The sequence below is a fragment of the Scyliorhinus canicula genome, chromosome 7 (genome assembly GCF_902713615.1).
Source record: "Scyliorhinus canicula chromosome 7, sScyCan1.1, whole genome shotgun sequence".
In the NCBI taxonomy this organism is placed as follows: Eukaryota; Metazoa; Chordata; class Chondrichthyes; order Carcharhiniformes; family Scyliorhinidae; genus Scyliorhinus; species Scyliorhinus canicula.
In genome coordinates this window covers 66589933-66608349 of record NC_052152.1, presented here as the reverse complement: position 1 = coordinate 66608349, position 18417 = coordinate 66589933, and the positions used below count along the sequence as shown (strand labels likewise).

At 47.1% G+C, this 18417-nt stretch overlaps 1 protein-coding gene across 2 annotated transcripts in view; it reads right to left on the bottom strand.

Moving 5' to 3' along the window:
* LOC119969044 (T-cell immunoreceptor with Ig and ITIM domains-like) overlaps positions 1-18417 on the bottom strand; it is an 84983-nt gene that overhangs the window by 41745 nt on the left and 24821 nt on the right. For both annotated transcript variants that reach the window (XM_038802204.1, XM_038802206.1), the window contains exon 2: positions 10309-10632. In XM_038802204.1, coding sequence (XP_038658132.1) covers positions 10309-10632 — 324 coding nt within the window. The remainder of the gene's footprint in view (positions 1-10308; positions 10633-18417) is intronic.

The window sequence follows — 18417 nt, the reverse complement described above, 5'->3', positions numbered from 1 at the left end:
CCACCTCCCAATACTAACTCTGCTAATGAACTATCCCCACTTCCCCCCGTGCAGCCATGGTGTGTTTGCCCCCATTCCTCCTACTGCAGCCCTGGTGCCCTTGCCCCCATTTTCCAACCGCCCCCCCCCCCCCCAACAGCAATCCCAGTGCCTTCTCCCCTATTTCCCACCCACCCACAGCAGGACCGGTGCCTTCACCCCAAGCCTCCCTCCCCCCACAGCAGCCATGGTGCCTTCACTCCAAACCGCCCCGCCCCCCCCACACTGCAGCCTCAGTGTTTTTGCCCCCAATGTCCTCTCCCCACACTGCTGCCCTGGCACCTTCACCCAAAGCCCCCCCCCCCCCCCTCCCTCCACACTGCAACCCCGGTGCCTTTACCCCCCACAGCAGCCATGGTGCCTTCACTCCAAGCACCCCCCCCCCCCCCCACACTGCAGCCTCAGTGTTTTTGCCCCCAACGTCCTCTCCCCACACTGTTGCCCTGGCGCCTTCACCCCAAGCCCCCCCCCCTCCCCCCACTCCCCCCACACTGCAACCCCGGCGCCTTTACCCCCAACCTCCCTCCCCCCTCAGCAGACATGGTGCCTTCACTCCAAGCTCCCCCCCCCCCCCCCCCCCCCCATTGCAGCCTCAGTGTTTTTGCCCCTAACGTCCTCTCCCCCCCACTGCAACCCTGGTGCCTTCACCCCAAGCACCCCACCCCACGCACACACTGCAGCCCGGTGCCTTCGTCCCCAACCTCCCCACTGCAGCCCCTGTGCTTTCCGTATCATGCCGATGCAACACCAACTCCCATCCACCTGCCCCCACCAATTTCCTGGGCACTGAGCCCCACAGAAGTGTCAGCTCCCGTGCCCCGCTCTGAGACTGGCCTCTAAGGCCAGCTCAGTGCCCACTCTTGGACTGGCCTTTAAGGATTCCGACCACCTTACCTCTCACCCGTGCACCACTTTTGGACAGGCCTCTGAGGCCTCCACCCAACCCTCCTGGCGACCCGTTCTTGGGCTGGTCTCTGAGGCCTTCTCCCCCACAAACCCCAACCCCCACCCACAGACTCCGACAGTAAACCCTCACCGAAGTGCGACCCACCCCTTCCAGAAGCGCGAGTCCCATAGCTGCCCCACATCCTCCCCCCCCGGTCAACATTGGTGGCTAGTGGCAAACTGTGCGCTCACCTCCGAGTTCCCCTTCGAAGTGGGCTCGCCAGTTCCCCATTTTTAGAAAACAGTTGTAACTCACACATGATGTCAAGCTGCCCGGGGCAGACTTTTCAATGGGGGGGGGGGGGGGGGGGGAAGTCGCTGTGAGAAGGCACGTTAATGTGAGAAGGCACGTTAATGATATTCAAATTTCGGGCTAATTCCATTACTCGGCTTTTGCGAGATTTACGCCTGCGGCAAATGGGGGTGCCAAATCCGGACTATTACTTGTTTTAATCACCTCAACGGCATTTCAAAAATATTAGGTTTTGTTCATATTCATAAGCCAATATGAATAAATATGATTAGGTGAAAAATCATTCATTTTTGGGAAGAATTCATTGTCCTCTTTTTTTTAGAAGGTCACTTGAGATGTCATCTATTCCAAATGATCAACTGTTGTTGAAGTACCAAACTCACGACAGCTGGATGAAGGAAGTAGACAAGATTATGAAAACTTGGGAGGGCTTCTTATTCAATTTTATCCCATTTGGATTTTATATGATTACTCAAATACGAGTGTATTAAGAGCTTTACAGAGAAAAGCAACAAATCTTCCGTGTATTATTTGTATTGCTGCTATTTGAACTGTTTTAGGACACTCCAAGCCAGCAGCTCTGCATTGGTCTGTACTTGGGAAGCGTACAGTGCTGCGCGTGAATTCATGTGGAGTTTGGTATTCCAGCCAAGATGTTTATGGCCTGATGGCCTGGTGTGGGTCAATTGTACTCTCAATAGAGCAGCCAGTGGGGTAAAATTGATGGAAGCTATTGAACTATTTGGAGACAATAGACTTGAAGGTAAATATGTAAAAAAACCATTGATTGGTTCTTTCAATTCACTCCAGAGTAACTTCATCTACGGCAGCACTTTTACTACACTTGGAGAAAGTGGTGACACCACCTGGATGGGGCAGGACACCAAACCACAGAAGAGCTCAGAACTTCAGGAATTGAGACCTCCAAGTCCTCTGAGGAAATCGAAAGCAAAAAGCACAGAATTCTGAGTGTAAGTTACAAGCTATTCATGCTATCTGGACAGAGAGGAGAGAGGTTATTAACTCTGAAAGCATCAATATCCTTACCACCAGGCTTGTGAGGGTTTAAGGACGTTACTGAAGCTGGCATGGTAACATACTGGGCAGACTCTTCTCTTCCTTACCCATCCTGGGCACCAGCACACCCTTCACCTTCTTGAAGAAAATCTGCCATAACTAACCATCCACTCTATATTCTTGTCTCGGGCAGCTCTATTTCAACACCTTGTAGAATGGCTGATCCCGTCACACCAATTATTTACATGAACATGTTTAAACCCCTTCCTCTGCCTTAGCAGCATCAAATTGTTACAGCTTTCAACCCCACAGCTACCCCTAATCTCATTCTCTCTATATTCTTGCAAGACAAATAGAAACACAATGCATGCCAAAGACAGGCCACCATTAAACCTCTCAGACCCGACAGCTCTTGCTGTGGGTGATGGATAAATCAGCAACAGTCTGCCAACGCCAGGTGAGCAATTGTACATCTACACCGTTCTCTTGGGATCCCTCTGAAGTAGCACACAGGTAGAACACGACCCTCTTTCTCTGTCTCTTCATTTTCAAAAGGGTAATGCTCACATATTCTTTTACCTTATCCTCTTTGCTGGCAGATCTATGCAGTGAAGGGTGGCAGAGGAGGAAATGATGATAAAGCGAAGGAGGGGTAGGTGGAGCTAGGGAATATTTTTGTGCTTCATTGCGAATGGGGACAATGAGAAAGCAGATACGGCACATTCACTAATGGCTGTTGCTTCATCCTGTCCTATCTTCCTTTTTCCCAAAAGTCACCAACATACCAATTGCCTCTCTCCCAGACACAATGTTCCATCTCAGCAACTTCTCACTTCTGCCTTGATCAGCTGATCTTCTAAGTCTCTGTTGATATTACCCCAAATGAATTAGTGATGCAAACTCAGGAAATTTGCAGTCTTTACACTATGTGTTCTCACACTGACTAATGCCCACAAGGCCAGTGAGGACACATGGGAACTTTGGGGAAGTCTTTTAATGGGACACTAGCAACGGAAATGACTCCCACCCAAAATTCCTCAATAAATACCTTTACTGCATTACATGCACATGTGCAGGCACAAGCACACACACACACGCGCGCTGCATTAAGAGCAGCCTCCAATATGTCTTTTTACATTCGGATGGTAACTGAATTTACATGGAGCTACATGGAGCTACATGAGCTACATCAATTCCTTTTGAAATTGGGAAAAAGAATGGGCAAGCAAATATTTTGAAACCCAGAGAGAGGTGTAATTCTTGAGTGGTTTCCATTTTACGCTCTGTCTGATTTTCTTTGCCATTGACCTCAATGACTGTCCAAGACAAATATCAACTGTACCTCTTCTAAAAGAGAATAGAAAAAGTAGCCTTTAGCTCTGTTGCTAAAGTTGTGGTTATGGCTGTAAAGCATCCAACCATGAGAACAGGAAACTAATGTTGACATATGAAAGAGAACTGTTGAAATCAAAATCCTCTATGCACACATATAGTCATGGTACGATGCAGAAAATAGCTACGAATTGAAAATTCTGGTGATCTGGGGGCTTTCTAAATCTGATGAGCCAATTAGCTAAATTTAGTATACTAAATGGACTTTAGCATCCTAGAATCATTCATGACACAGGAGGAGGTCAGTTGGTTCATCAGGCCTATGCTGGGTCTCCCTGGAGCAATCAAGTCAACCATATTTCTCCCCTCAATCATCAGCTCTGTAGTTTATTCCCTTCCAGTTCCCATCCAACCTCCTTTCAAAATCATCGATTGTCCCAGCTTCCACCAGACCCACCCATGTGTAAAAATGTTTTTCCTCATGTCCCCCTTGCACCCAAAACATTAAACATGTATTGCCTAGTCCTTGTTCCATCAGCTAATGGAAACACATGGGGCTGGATTCTCCTTATCAGCAGCTAAGTGCTGATGCTAGAGGAGCTTGTGCGGTCTTTTACGGCCAAAAAATCTGCGAGAAACCCTCACCAATTCCGGGAGGAGTGAGAAGCTAGCACCGGTGCTGGGTGAAACTCCTGGCTCCCACACCAAAAATGACCGGAGAATTGCCAGGTCCTTGGCCGCGCATGCGCATGGCTGGCGACCTGCAGCAGTTATTCTATCAATATGGTGCAGGCTGTGCGCGGACCCGACCTGCCATCCGCGACCCCACAGCCCACCCCCCCGGTCACCCCCCAACCAGTCCCTCCAGCCCTCGCAGAAGCCCCACCGGTCATCAGCACAGATCCCGGCCAAGTGTGGCACTGCTGGACACATTCCGCAGCTGCCATGCTGGGTTCCCGCATGGCTGCGACCACATCCCGTGCAGTCAAGAACTTGGCCTATCGGGGCAGAGCATTGTGGGAGAATCCCTTTCTTTGCCAGTTGCTAGTTCATTCTTAAGGGCAATACATTGACCAATCAGAGTCAAGCTGTCTGATTTAAAATGCAAACAATGCTTGTCAGTTAACTGTCAGTTGCCATCAATGGGTGTATTCTCCATGGTAATGCCTTTACCAATCAGAGATCACTTGCCAACCAATCAACACTCTCTTCTCATACAATATAAATGTGTTGCTTCCTCACATTGGCATTCTTGTGAATTTGTCCTGGTGAGTGCAAAACAAAAAGCTTTGACAAAAAAGTCTCTTTTTTCAGCAATACTCTGTTCTGTGCTACCAAATACACTTATCTCTATTTTGTTAACCAACCTTTTATGTGGTCCTTTATCAAATGCTTTCTTCATATACATGTGGACAATATCCACCATATTCCTTCATCAACCTCCTCTGTTCCATCATCAAAATACTCAATTAGATTCATGAAGCATGATCTGTCTTTTACAAATCTGTGTTAGCTATCATTAATGACATCAAACCTCGCCAAGTGTCTTTTGATTGTTTTCCCTGATTATTGTTTCCAAAACTTTACCCACTAATGACGTTAATCTTATTGCCCTCTAGTTGCTGGGAGTGTTGTTGGACCTTTCCATGAATAAGGGTGTCACATTTTCCACTCTCCAATTCTCTGGCACCTCTTCCATATCTATGAAAGATTGGAAGAGTATGATAAGCCCTTCCATTAACTCCAACCCCACCTCCTTTAGTAATCTGGGATGGAAGCCACCTGATTCAGCGGATGTATCTGTAAGTGTAACCAACCTTTCCTCTATCCCCACAAATTTCACCCCACTACTTTCACTGTCTCTGCTTCTACTGATATTTTGTCAGTTTGCTCTTCCTTGGTAAAAACTGACACAACCTCTTTGTCCCTAAGAGAAGCCATGCCATCTTTCCCCATCCACTTACCATTTTGGGGTTTCCTTTTCTGTTGACTGTCATTTTATTCCCATATTCTCTCTTTGCCATTCTTATATCCATATGCAGTAAGCCTGGAACAGTATTCCAGCAAGTAACATTCATTCCACACAATTGCCAGAAAATGACCATCTCTGACAAGAGAGAATCTAACCACCACCCCTTGACATTCAATGGTGTTACCATTGCTGAACCTCCATTATCAACATTCTGGGGGTTACCATTGACCCGAAACTGAACTTGAAGTATATAAATACTGTGGCTACATGAGCAGGTCAGAGGCAGGGAATTCTGTGCCAAGTAACTCATCTCTTGAGTCCCAAAAGCCTGTCCACCATTCACAAGGCTCAAGTCAGGAACATGATGGAATACTCTCCACTTGCCTGGGTGAGTGCAGCTCCAACAACACTCAGAAAGCTTGACACCATCCAGGACAAAGTAGCCTTCTTGATTGGCATCCATTCCATAAATATTTATTCCCTTCACCACTGACAAACAGTGGCAACCATTTGTACCATCTATAAGATGCACTGCAACAACTCACCAAGGATCCTTCCAACCCTACAACCTTGAAGGACAACAGCATTAGATGCATAGGAACACCAGCACCTGCAAGCCCTACTTCAAACCACATACTATCCTGACTTGGAACTATATCAAAATTCACTGTCATCATGCCAAAATCCTGGAATTCCCTGTGGATGTACTCACCACATGGCCTCTAATGGTTCAAGAAGGTGGCTCACAATCATTTTCTTTAGGGAAATTTGGGATGGGCAATAATTGTTGGCCCAGCCAGTGAAGCCCAAACTCCGGTGAAAGATTTAAAAAAAAAATCCTCTTCACTTCCCTTTCAACCTATTGTATTTGGCCTGGACTTCTTACTTGAAGAATTTCCCTGATAGGCATCATATACTATTTTTTTTGTTTCATCATATTCCCTACCTCCCTCACATCATCCATGGGCACCTGCTTTCCTTTCTATATTCTTTGCCACTGTTGGAATGTACCTAACCTGTATCTGATGTATCTCTTTAAAGATCATCAATTGTTTTCAACTAGTGTTCCATTTTATCCTGGTTAGATCCCTTCTCATTCCACTCTCTTCTAATTTATGTGTTTTACTATCGATTACTCCTTGCTCTTCTGCATTATTGAGTTATCTGGAAGAGGGAGGGGTGAATTGTGTGAGGGGACAATATAACACTGGTATGCTCCTCCAGTTTAGATATCCTTACATTGGTAAAGGTATCAGGGGGCGGAGTGGGGGGCGGGGAGGGGGGCTCCGTCCCCGGGCTCAGATGGGGTCTGGCCCGCGATCGGGGCCCACCAATCGGCCTCTCCCCCGCTCCCCACCCCCTCACGACGGCGCGAACACTTGAGCTCCATTTGGGAGAATCGGCCCCTTGTTTTTAGCTTCCTTGCAGTCTAATAAACATTATAGGAGGTGGGCATGATTGATTTCTTAAGCAACAGTTGTGGCCGAAGCAACAGCCACAATCAGGTAAAAAGGTTTCAATGGAACTAGGAGGATTAGATCTGCTCTCCCAATTCCACAAACTTTTAATCATACTCCCTGTAGCATAATAATCTCTAATTCTGGTTTAGCTCAGTGGGCAAAACAGCTGGCTTGTAATGCAGAACAGTGCCAGCAGCGCGGGTTCATTTCCCGCACCGGCCTCCCCGAACAGGTGTCGGAATGTGGCGACTAGGGGCTTTTCACAGTAACATCACTGAAGCCTACTTGTGACAATAAGCGATTATTATTAATTCCCATCCCAAAGAACTTGCCTTCAAACTGCTAAGACTGGATAAATGAACCATGATGTGTGCCAGGAACATGCATGATCTGCTACTTGGGGTCACAAACAAAGTACACACTCAGGGAGTGGTGTTCCTTTCCATTATTAGAGACACCAGGCTCTTATAGGGAGCATGCAAGGCAATGTTGATGGAATCTGTTCCATCTTGGGTATTGCAGAGGATTAATTCATTTTTATTGTTCTTCGCTCTTTCCATGGGCAGATTGATGTACGTGTATCGCCTGGTGTAAAAAGCCTCGGTGACATCCTTGATACAGGAGTGAAAAGTAATCTGTAAATACCTTTGCTTCCCTTTCAAACTCTCCAGCCTTTAGCCCTCCATTTGACACACATTTCTTCAGCTACCTTTCTTCTCAATCACACAGTCATCTCCACCTTAGACACGCTTATCCTTATTCAAAACAGGACTCTTTCTCTCACACTGACTTTCCTTGAGGTCCAGCCCTCATCTCCATTCCCTTAAGTCCAAAGGATGCAGACTTGAAAAGATCTGGTGGATGACTGGTTTAGCCATCCACTGCCAGATCTGGTTGGACTACACAAAACACTATCAGTCCCTACTCTCACCTTTAAAAACTGCTCACCATCTCAGGATCATTTAAAAATGCTAAGAAAACCCCAAGCTTTTTATCTCTACTGCAAACTATCTAATTAAGCCCCTCTCCCTTGTCTCCCCCACCCTCACCCCCAACAAGTGGGAGATGCTCAAAGATCAATAAGATCAAGGTCATCCGATCTACAGACTATGTCACTTCCCTCACTTTCCCTAACCCACAATCCTAAACTTTTTCTGAGATTTAACCCACCTTAATTCTGAACTTGTACCTTTCTCTAGCTTCTCTCCTATCTCCCGCCATGCCCTCTCTGAGCTCATCTTGTCCAAGACATACATCACCTGCTCTCTCGACTGAATCCCAGCCAAACTACTATTAATCCAACTTCCATCCCTGGTTCCGATTTTAGCCATTATTGTTAACTGGTATCTTTCCTCAGGTTTCCTCCCTTTACCTCAATTTTGCCATTGTCACCCCTACACAAAAACAATCCTTCACACATCTATAATTGCAAACTACTGCTTCACCTCCAAAATTATTTTTCTCTCTAAAGTCCTTGAATGTGTTGTCACCTCCCAAATCCATGTCCAGCCAACACGGGATCCCTCCAATCAGACTTTGCCCCTGTCACAGTACCAAAAGTTAAACTATTCCCCATCGTCCTTCTCAACCTGTTAGCAGCCTTTGACATAGTTGATTACACCATTCTCCTCCAATCCCTCTCCACTATCATGCAGTTGGGTGAGACTTCACTTCTCCAAAAACAGGACCGTTTCCACATGTACATGAATGTCACCCAGCTCTACTTCACCATCGCCTCTCTCAACCGGCCTCCAGTACTGGATGAATAGAAATTTCCTCTGATTATATATTGGGAAAACTAAAACCATTGGCTTTGGTCCCTGTCACAAACTCTACACTCTCGTCACTAATTTTATTCCTCTGCTTGGCAACTATTTTCTGGCTGAACCAGACTGCTCATACCCTGGTGTCATATTTGACCCCAGGATGAGCTTCCTTCCAAATATCCATGCCATCTGCGCCATCGCTAAGAAAGCTTATTTCCACCTCTGTAACATTGCCCTGCTCATCCATTGCTGAAATCCTCATCCATGCCTTTCTTATGTCTAGACAGAACCATTCTACTGCACTGCTGCCTTGTCTTCCACATTTGACCCTCCATAAGCCTGAGGTCATCCCAAACTCTGCTACCTGTTTTCTAACCCACATGAAAACCTGTTCACCCACCACCTGTACTAGCTGTCCTAACTGGTTCCTGGTCAAGCATTTTGAAAACTCAAATTTATTCTCATCCTGGTTTTCCAAACACTACTTGGTCTTGCTCCTCCCTATCTCTGAAATCTCCAACCCCACAGCCCTCCGAGAGATACTCATCTAATCCTGGCCTTTTGAATATCCCTGATTTTAATCACTCCACCAAGCACTGAACCTTCAACTGCCTTAAACCTAAGCTCTGGAATTCCCTCCCTAATCCTTTCCTCCTTTCTACCATTGTCTCCTCTTTTAAGACACTCCTTAAAATCCACCTCTTTGACCAAGTTTCTGGTAATCTACCCTAATGTCTCTTTAGTGGATCTGTGTTTTATTTTGTTTTATAGGGTCCTGCAGCAGGGCCTTGGGGCCTGTTTCTTATTTTCAAGATGTTATATAAATTTAAGTTGCGGATGCTATCTACTGGAGCCTGGAGTAAACCAATTGTGCATAGAGTAAGGGCTGTGGTGACAGTGCAGAATGACATAGCTCAGTAACAGCCTCCTGGGTGAAATTAATGCAGGTATGAAAATTCCTCCATGAATTACAGGTATGGCCTTCTGTGCAGGGCCCTTCTCCTAGAATCTGCCCCTCATTCCTGTCTCCCAGGTTTATGAGGAGTTTTCTGGCTTCAGGCTTTGCTTTTACTGTCAGGCTCCTGTATTGACCTGAATTAAATGCATCTTGGTTTACCATCTCAATATCAAACTTGGCTCACTGAGTTCCTTTATATTTGGAATACCCCATCACCAACACAGCAGAACAAATCAGTCCTCTTCTATTTCAGTGTTACAACAGAGAGACATTTTGCCTCCAATGAAAACACAGAATAGCAAGCCTGGGTAAATGTCTTTCCAAGACTAGTAATTGCAATCTTGTAAGATATACCCGCTAGACATAGAAGGCTGCAAGCTAAATTTCTTTGAATATTAGCACAAACCACACAGTTTTAACAAACTTTCTTTTGTATGTAAACTAACCCAAAAAATAGCCAGTCATATAACTTCTTGCTTTTCGCATTACGAAATGCTTCATTATTGCAATGCTTCATATCATCCAGAGGTTATAAACATAAGAAATTTTCCAAAATGTTTCTTTACCTTTTACATCCAAATATATTTGGTTCTCCTGTTTTCCATTTGGAAAGGTTTGGAATGTGCAGAAATACCAGCCTGTGTCTGATTGAATAGTTTCTTGGATTGTGATTGTGGAATGTTGATCCTTAACTTCCATTCTTATTCGCTGATCAAAATGATGAGTACTGGGTGAATGGCAAACGGCAAGTTTTGTTTTGTTCCTGTATTTACTCCATTCAACCAATACGATCGTGCCATTTTCTTCAGAGGAGTCACAACGTAAGGTAACTGAATCACCTTTCACAATGGTTACATTCTCTTTAGTTATATGATTTATTGTTTGGACACCTAAGCAGAGAAAGAGAATGAACATATTATTGATTCACTTTGTAATGATATTTATCATAATAAACCCAGACACAATTAGAATGGGTACTGATGTAGCAGAAATAATTGTACATATATAAATCCCTCTCACATCATCAGATATTGTCTGTCACATAACCAGGAATGTACTTTTGAACAGTAATCGTGATTGACTGTTAGGGCTGTGCATTTCCTCAGAATTGTTTCTACTCCTTTGCAGCAACATTGCCGAAAACCTATTTATTTGCCCAAACAGGTGTTTCCATCATGTACAGCCAGCAAAGTTGAGAGGAGAGACAATAAAAACAAATGGGTACAATGCTGGAGGGACCTTGGGGTATAAAACTTGTTGGACCTCACTTGCAGTATTGTGGTCACCACACCTTAGGAAGGAAAGTTTGTCCTTGGAGAGAGTGCTACGTAGGTTTACAAGAATGATAACTGGACTTCAGGGGTTAAGTTATGAGGAGAAATTACACAAATTAGGCTATTTTCTCTAGAATTTAGACGGTTAAAGGGTGACCTGATCGAAGTCTTCAAGATATTACCCGGAAAAGACAGGGTGGATAAAGATAAACTATTTCCACTGGTTGGAGATTCTAGAATCAGGGGCATAGTCTAAAAATTGCCATTCAGGAGAGATGTTATGAAGCACTTCTTCATGCAAAGGGTGGTAGAGGTTTGGAACTCTCATCCACAAATGGCAATTGATGCCAGATCAGTTGTTAATTTTAAATCTAAAATAGATACATTTTGTTAAGCAAAGATATAAAGGGATATGGGCCAAAGGCAGGTAAATGGAGTGAGAGCACAGATCAACCATGATCTCATTGCACATTGGAGCAGTGTTAAGGGGCTGAATGGCGTACTCCTATTCTTATTTTCCTATTTGTGCCAATCAGTGAAGGAGGTGGACCAGGATGAGAAAGCAGTTGTGTGAAGTCTGCACGTTCTCCCCGTGTGTGCGTAGGTTTCCTATGGGTGCTCCGGTTTCCTCCCATAGTCCAAAGATGTGCTGGTTAAGTGGATTGGACTTGATAAATTACCTTTAGTGTCCAAAAAGGTTGGGTGGGGTTATTGAGTTATGGGGATAGGGTGGATGGGTGGGCTTGGGTAGGGTACCCTTTCCAAGGGCCAGTGCAGACTCGATGGGCCGAATGGCCTCCTTCTGCCCTGTAACTTCTATGATCTTGGGCTAAATTGAACATAGAGTATATAAGCAACAAATCTATGATGAACCTTTTTAGAACATTGGTTTGGCTCAAGCTGGAGTAATTGTCCAATTCTGGACATCTCACTTTGGGAAGGATATGAAGACTTTAGAGCGAGTGCACAACAAAAATATAAGAATGATTCCAGTGATAAGAGAATGCAGTCATGTGAATAACCTATCAGTCATGTGATCGAGGTGTTTAAAACCATGAGGGATCAAGCCAGAGTTAATAGTGAGGAACTGTTTCCATTGGTGGAAGGGTTTGTAGTCAGAGGCCAATGACTTAAAGCACACAAAATATATTTTTTATTTACACAATAGGTGGTTCGGATCTGGAGAGCACTGTCTGAGGTTGTGATAGATGGAGTTTCAATTGTGGAATTCAAAAGAGAATTGTACTTGAGATGGAAAATAAATGTAGGCCCATGGGAAAAGGGTTGGGGAGTGGGAGTTGGGGAGCTAAATTGTTCTACCGATATGTAGTCAATGGGTCCAATGACCTCTTTATGTGCATCAATAGTTCTATGATTTTCTAAACCATTACAGTGGAGTGGGAGCAGTTCCAAGGAAATATCTCTCCTGTGTAAATGCATCAGCTAATTTCCACACTCTAGTTCCCACAAAGACTAATGATGTGAAAATCTGCTTTAGTGGTTTGGGTGTACAATGAAAGTTGGTTAAGTCACTAGGAGAATTTACTGCTCTTTAAGAAAAATTACCACTGGAACAGGAAGTTTAGCCTCTGTTCTGCAAAACCTAAGGCGCGATTCTCCGCCCCCCACGCCGGGTGGGAGAATAGCGGGAGGGCCTCCCCACATTTTTCACGCCCTCCCGCTATTCTCCCACCCCACGCCTGACCCACGCCACGAATCACCGCTCGCCGTTTTTTACTGCTCGCTGCCGTCGTGAAACGGGCACCAGATGCCCATTTGGGGCATCTAGAGGCCCGATTGGCACGGGAGCACCACGACTGTGCTCGGGAGGAGAAAGGCCGCGATCGGTGCCCACCGATCGTCGGGCCAGCGTCCAAAACAGACACACTCTTTCCCCTCCGCCGCCAGGCAAGATCAAGCTGCCACGTCTTGCCGGGCGGCTGAGGAGAAAGACGCCAACTGCGCATGTGTGGCTGACGTCATCGGCCGCATCAGCCGCCGTGACGCACGGGGCCGTGACGGGGCTTGACATGCGGCCTTGACGACCGTCATCAAGGCCGCGCCGCCGTGACGCACGGGGCCGTGCTCCTAGCCTCGCCCGGGGGGGGGGGGGGGGGGGAGAAACGGCCCCAGAAGTGGCCGTGAAGGCTGCCGTGTGTCACGGCCTGTCCCACGGCAGCCTTTACGATTCTTCGCATTTGCGTAAAAAACGGCGAGCGGCGATTCATGGCGTGGGTCGGGTGTGGGGGGGGGGGAGAATAGCGGGAGGGCATGAATAATGTCGGGAGGCCCTCCCGCTATTCTCCCACCTGGCATGGGGGGCAGAGAATCGCACCCCTATTCTCCCTACGTGGGTTTAACCCATTATATGGAATTATCCAGCCCCCCAGCTATGGGTTTCTAGGCGGCATGTCGTTCGCTGGCAACAGGATTCTATCTTGTCAATGGGATTTCCCATTGTAACCAACCAATGCCCCTTGGAACCCCACAGAGGTGGACGTACTGCCATTGGGAAAAGTGAATCGAATTGACGGGAGAACTGGGGCGGCATTCTCCCCTACCCGGCGTGACGGAGGGTGCCGGAGTACGGGAGTAGCGCCAACCACTCGGGGGTTGGGCCTCCCCAAAGGTCGGGAATTCTCCCCACCTTTGGGGGCCAGCCCCGCGCCAGAGCGGTTTGCACCAGAAGACTGGCGCAAAAAACCGGCGCCCCCGGCAGCGGGGCTGGCGGAAAGGCTTTCGCCGGTCGGCGCATGTGCCGGCAGTGACGTCAGCGGCGCGATGTGGGGTTCTCTTCCGCTTCTGCCATGGCGAAGGCCATGGCGGCCGTGGAAGAAAATAGTGCACCCAGGGCACTGGCCCGGAGTCTGAGCGGGGGGCCCCGATCACGGGCCAGGCCACCGTGGGGGCACCCTCTGGGGTTCGATCGCCCCGCGCCCCCCCCCAGGACCCCGGGGCCCGCTTGCGCTGCTGATCCCGCCGTTCCAGAGGTGGTTCAAACCTCGGTGGCGGGAGAGGCCTCCCAGCGGCAGGACTTCGGCCCATCCGGGCCTGAGAATCACCGCAGGGGCCTCTCCGATCGGAGTGGCGAGATTCCGCCACTGCCACTTCCCGGGTGGCGGAGAATCTCTGCCACGGCGGGGGCGGGATTTTAGGCGGCCCCAGGCGATTCTCCAACCCTGCTGGGGGTCGGAGAATTTCGCCCCTGATTTCTTTTCACATATCAATCTGAAGAGACAGATGCGGCTTCCATTAACACCTCCTTCAGGATAGAGCACCTTCAACCATTGACTGAAATGTCAGTCCAGAATATGTCTTCTCAAATCCTGGGATTAAACCAATGATCTTGAGACAGAGAGGTGAGTTGCCGCCATTGAATCCTGCTGATACTCAGGCTGTAGTTGACTATAGACAGGATATGGAATTGGAAATTGGCATTTATTTATTGAATCAATGTGATGACACAGCTCACCAGTAAGTCAGAAAATCCTGATTTCAATACCCACTGTGTGCTGAAAGAGTTGGTCAAAACTAAGGAGCAATTGGGGTCTGCACTGAATTTGACTTTTGCAGATTAGAGTTAGAAAGAAAAAACATCATCACTTCTGATCACTGTCTTGTGATTGCTGTTGCAAACTGCACACATCCAGATGGATGTCTAATGAGGTCATGTGGAAACTTTGTGCCATACATAGAGTTGAGAGCCTTGCATGCATTAACAATAAAGCACAAAGAAACTTTATTTGTGTATTTTGGCCATGCCTCAGTTGATAGCATGAATCAAAAAGTTGTGGGTTCAAGTCCCAGTCCAGAGACTTGAACACACATTTCTTACACACTAATGCAGTAGTGAGATGGTTCTGCGCTGTCAGAGGTGCTATTTCTGAATTAGATATTCCATCTATATTTATGTAAGCATTTTTCCTTATAGATATCGTAGCCTGGTCAGCATCCATGAAACAATATGCTTCATCTCATTGGGCGTACCGGCTGTCACTGCATTGAACAGTACAGCACAGAACAGGCCCTTTGGTCCTCAATGTTGTGCTGAGCATTGTTCGAAACCAAGATCAAGCTATCCCACTCCCTGTCATATGAGGTTTGCAGATGCGCCAGTGTCCAATTTAAATCGGATGCAAGACTGGTTAACCGTGAAGACAGCACACCACCCGTCGTCAGGATCCACAGTGAGGATTGAAAGGGGGTTTGCAAGCACTGGGTCCCAGAATGGAAGCTCCAAATATAGAGAGTCACTGCTCTCCCTCTGCTCTGTTATTTGCATTATAAGGGTCCAACAAGGTTTTGGACTTTCACAAGACATTAGGAACTGCTGGAAAGAACAATCAAGCCTTTGGAACCAGCTACTTGTATGACCATACTACTGGGCTCCTATTGGAGTGAAGGTGGGTGACTGGCAGGACAGCCAATGCCAGTTAGTAAATTCTGAAGGGCAAAATTGTTATTCAATACTAATAGAGGCTTGATACAAATCTCCTGTATGTGACAAACGTGTTCTGCCTTTGGGAGACTAAGTGTTGATGCTGAGACTGAAATACTGCGGGAATTGATTCAGGATATGCAAATGAGGGGTGGCATGGTGGCGCCATTGTTAGCACTGCTGCCTCACGGCGGTGAGGACTTGGGTTTGATCCTGGCTCTGGGTCACTGTCTATGTGGAGTTTGCACATTCTCCCTGTGTTTACTTGAATCTAACCCCACAACCCAAAAGATGTGCAGGGTAGATGAATTGGCCATGCTAAATTGGCCCTTAATAGGGAAAAAAAGAATTTAGTGCTTTAAGTTTAAAAAGAAAAAAAAGATTATGCAAATGGGACAGCACTCTGCCCATGTGAATTCCCATTCCTGCTAGTGTCTGATTTGCTCGGGTTGGAATTGGCACTGAAGAGCCTGACAAGTTGGAGCTGCTCCGAAGCACTCCATTCCCCACACACACTTATTCCAACCAAGAGGATGGCTCCACGGAGATCGGCTCCGAGGTTCACTGACACTGAGCTTGAGAGAATGCTGGATGCAGTGGAGGAGAGGCGGGGCACCCTCTTCCCCAGGGTGCACAGGATACTCAAGCCTGCCAAATCTATGCAAGAAATCCAGGTACGACCTCCACAAAGTAATCCAGGATGCCAACAGACAATATCAGACCAAGCTAGAGTCACAGACTAGCGTTAAAGACTCTTGTTGGTTGTGGCAAGGCCTAAGCAACATAATTGGCTACAAAGCAAAGCCAAGCAGCATATCCAGCAGGAGCACATCTCTCCCCGATGAACTCAATGCATTCTATGCTTGGCTCGAGCAGGAAACCATCAATCCGCTGTCGTCTGCCCCAGCAGCCCCGGACAAACCCATACGCACCATTACAGCTTCTGAAGTCAGATTGGCCTTCCTGAAAGTGAACCCTCAGAAGACAACAGGTCCGGACTGGGTCCCTGGTTGTGCAATCAGAGCCTGTGTGGACCAGCTGGCAGATGTATTCGTGGACATCTTCAACATGTCCCTACTCCGCTCTGACGTCCCCACCTGCTTCAAGAATACCACCATCATACCAGTGCCAAAGAAGAACCAGGCAACGTGCCTCAATGACTACCGTCCGGTGGCCCTGACTTCACTCGTAATGAAGTGCTTCGAGAGGTTGGCCATGAAGCACATCAACTCCATACTCCCAGGTTGCCTAGATCCACTGCAATTTGCATACCGCCGCAACCGGTCCACAGCACGCTATCTCCCTTGCCCTACACTCCTCCCTGGAGCATCTCGACAACAAGGACCTCTACATCAGACTCCTATTTATTGACTCCAGCTCCGCCTTCAACTCCATAATTCCAGCCAAGCTCATATCAAAGCTCCAAAACCTAGGATTTGGCTCCTCTCTGCAACTGGATTCTCGACTTTCTAATCCATAGACTACAATCAGTAAGAACAAACAACAACACCTCCTCCATGATAGTCCTCAATACCGGGGCCACACAAGACTGTGTACTTAGACCCCTACTATCCTCCCTATATACACACAAATGCGTGGCATAATTTGGTTCCAACTCCATCTCCACGTTTGCTGACGACACAAGAATAGTGGGTTCAATCTCAAACAACGATGTGTCAGAATACAGGAGGGAGATTCAGAACCTGGTGGAGTGGTGTAACTACAACAAGCTCTCCCTCAATGCCAGCAAAACTAAAGAGCTGGTCATTGACTTCAAGAAGCAAAGTACTGTACCCACCCCTGTTTGCATCAACAGGGCCGAGGTGGAGATGGTTGACAGCTTCAAATTCTTAGGTGTGCACATCACCAAAAATCTGTCCTGAACCACTCACGTCGACGCTACCACCAAGAAAGCACAACAGCACCTATACTTCCTCAGGTAACTAAGGAAATTCGGCATGTCCACACTAACTCTTACCAAATTTTACAGATGTCCCATAGAAAGCATCCTATCTGGTTGCATCACAGACTGGTATGGCTCGGTCCAAGACTGCAATAAACATCAGAGAGTCGTGATCACTGCCCAGACCATCACACAACCCGCCTCCCATCCATTGTCTCTATCTACACCTCCCGCTGCCTTGGGGAAGCGGGCAGCATAATCAAAGACCCTTACCACCTGGTTTACTCCTGAACTTCCAACTTTTTTCATCGGGCAAGAGATACAAAAGTCTGAGAACACGCACAAACAGTTTCAAAAGCAGCTTCTTCCCCACTATTATCAGACTCCTATACAACCCTCTTATGGACTGACCTGATTAATACTACACTCCTGTTTGCTTCACCAGATGCCGGTGTCGATGTATTTACATTGTGTACCTTGTGTTGCCTTATCATGTATTTTCTTTTCATGTAGCAAGTGATCTATTTGAGCTTCTCGCAGAAAAATACTTTTCACTGTACCTCTGTGCACGTGACAATAAACAAATCCAATCCAATCCATCATAAACAAGGCCTGGGAGGAGGTGACAGCGGTGCTCGGTGCTGCCAGCCTCATCAGAAGGATTGGAACCCAGAGCCGAAAGAAGATGAATGGCCTCCTTCAGGTAGCCTAGGTGAGTCATCGGCTCTGTGCCCTGCAATCACTCCTATCCCTCACTTCTTACATAACTCCCCTACAGGCCTCCACCATCGCAGAAACTATCACCTCTGTGGGATATTTTAGCGAAGAGGCTCCTGGGTCACCTTTTGGTGCACACTTTACACATGCTGCAGCACATCAGGTGGAGACAGGGACACCTGAGGTAGCGGGCGGTCAGGAAACAGCAGTAGACGGGACAGGTATCGTGCTTCTGGAAATTGTGATCCCATCGCAGATACAGGTGCAGACACAGAGACAGGATTTATCAGCGGGGTTGTCAGCAACTTTCCAGTGCCTGCAGGTGCAGCTGGAGGAGTCTAAC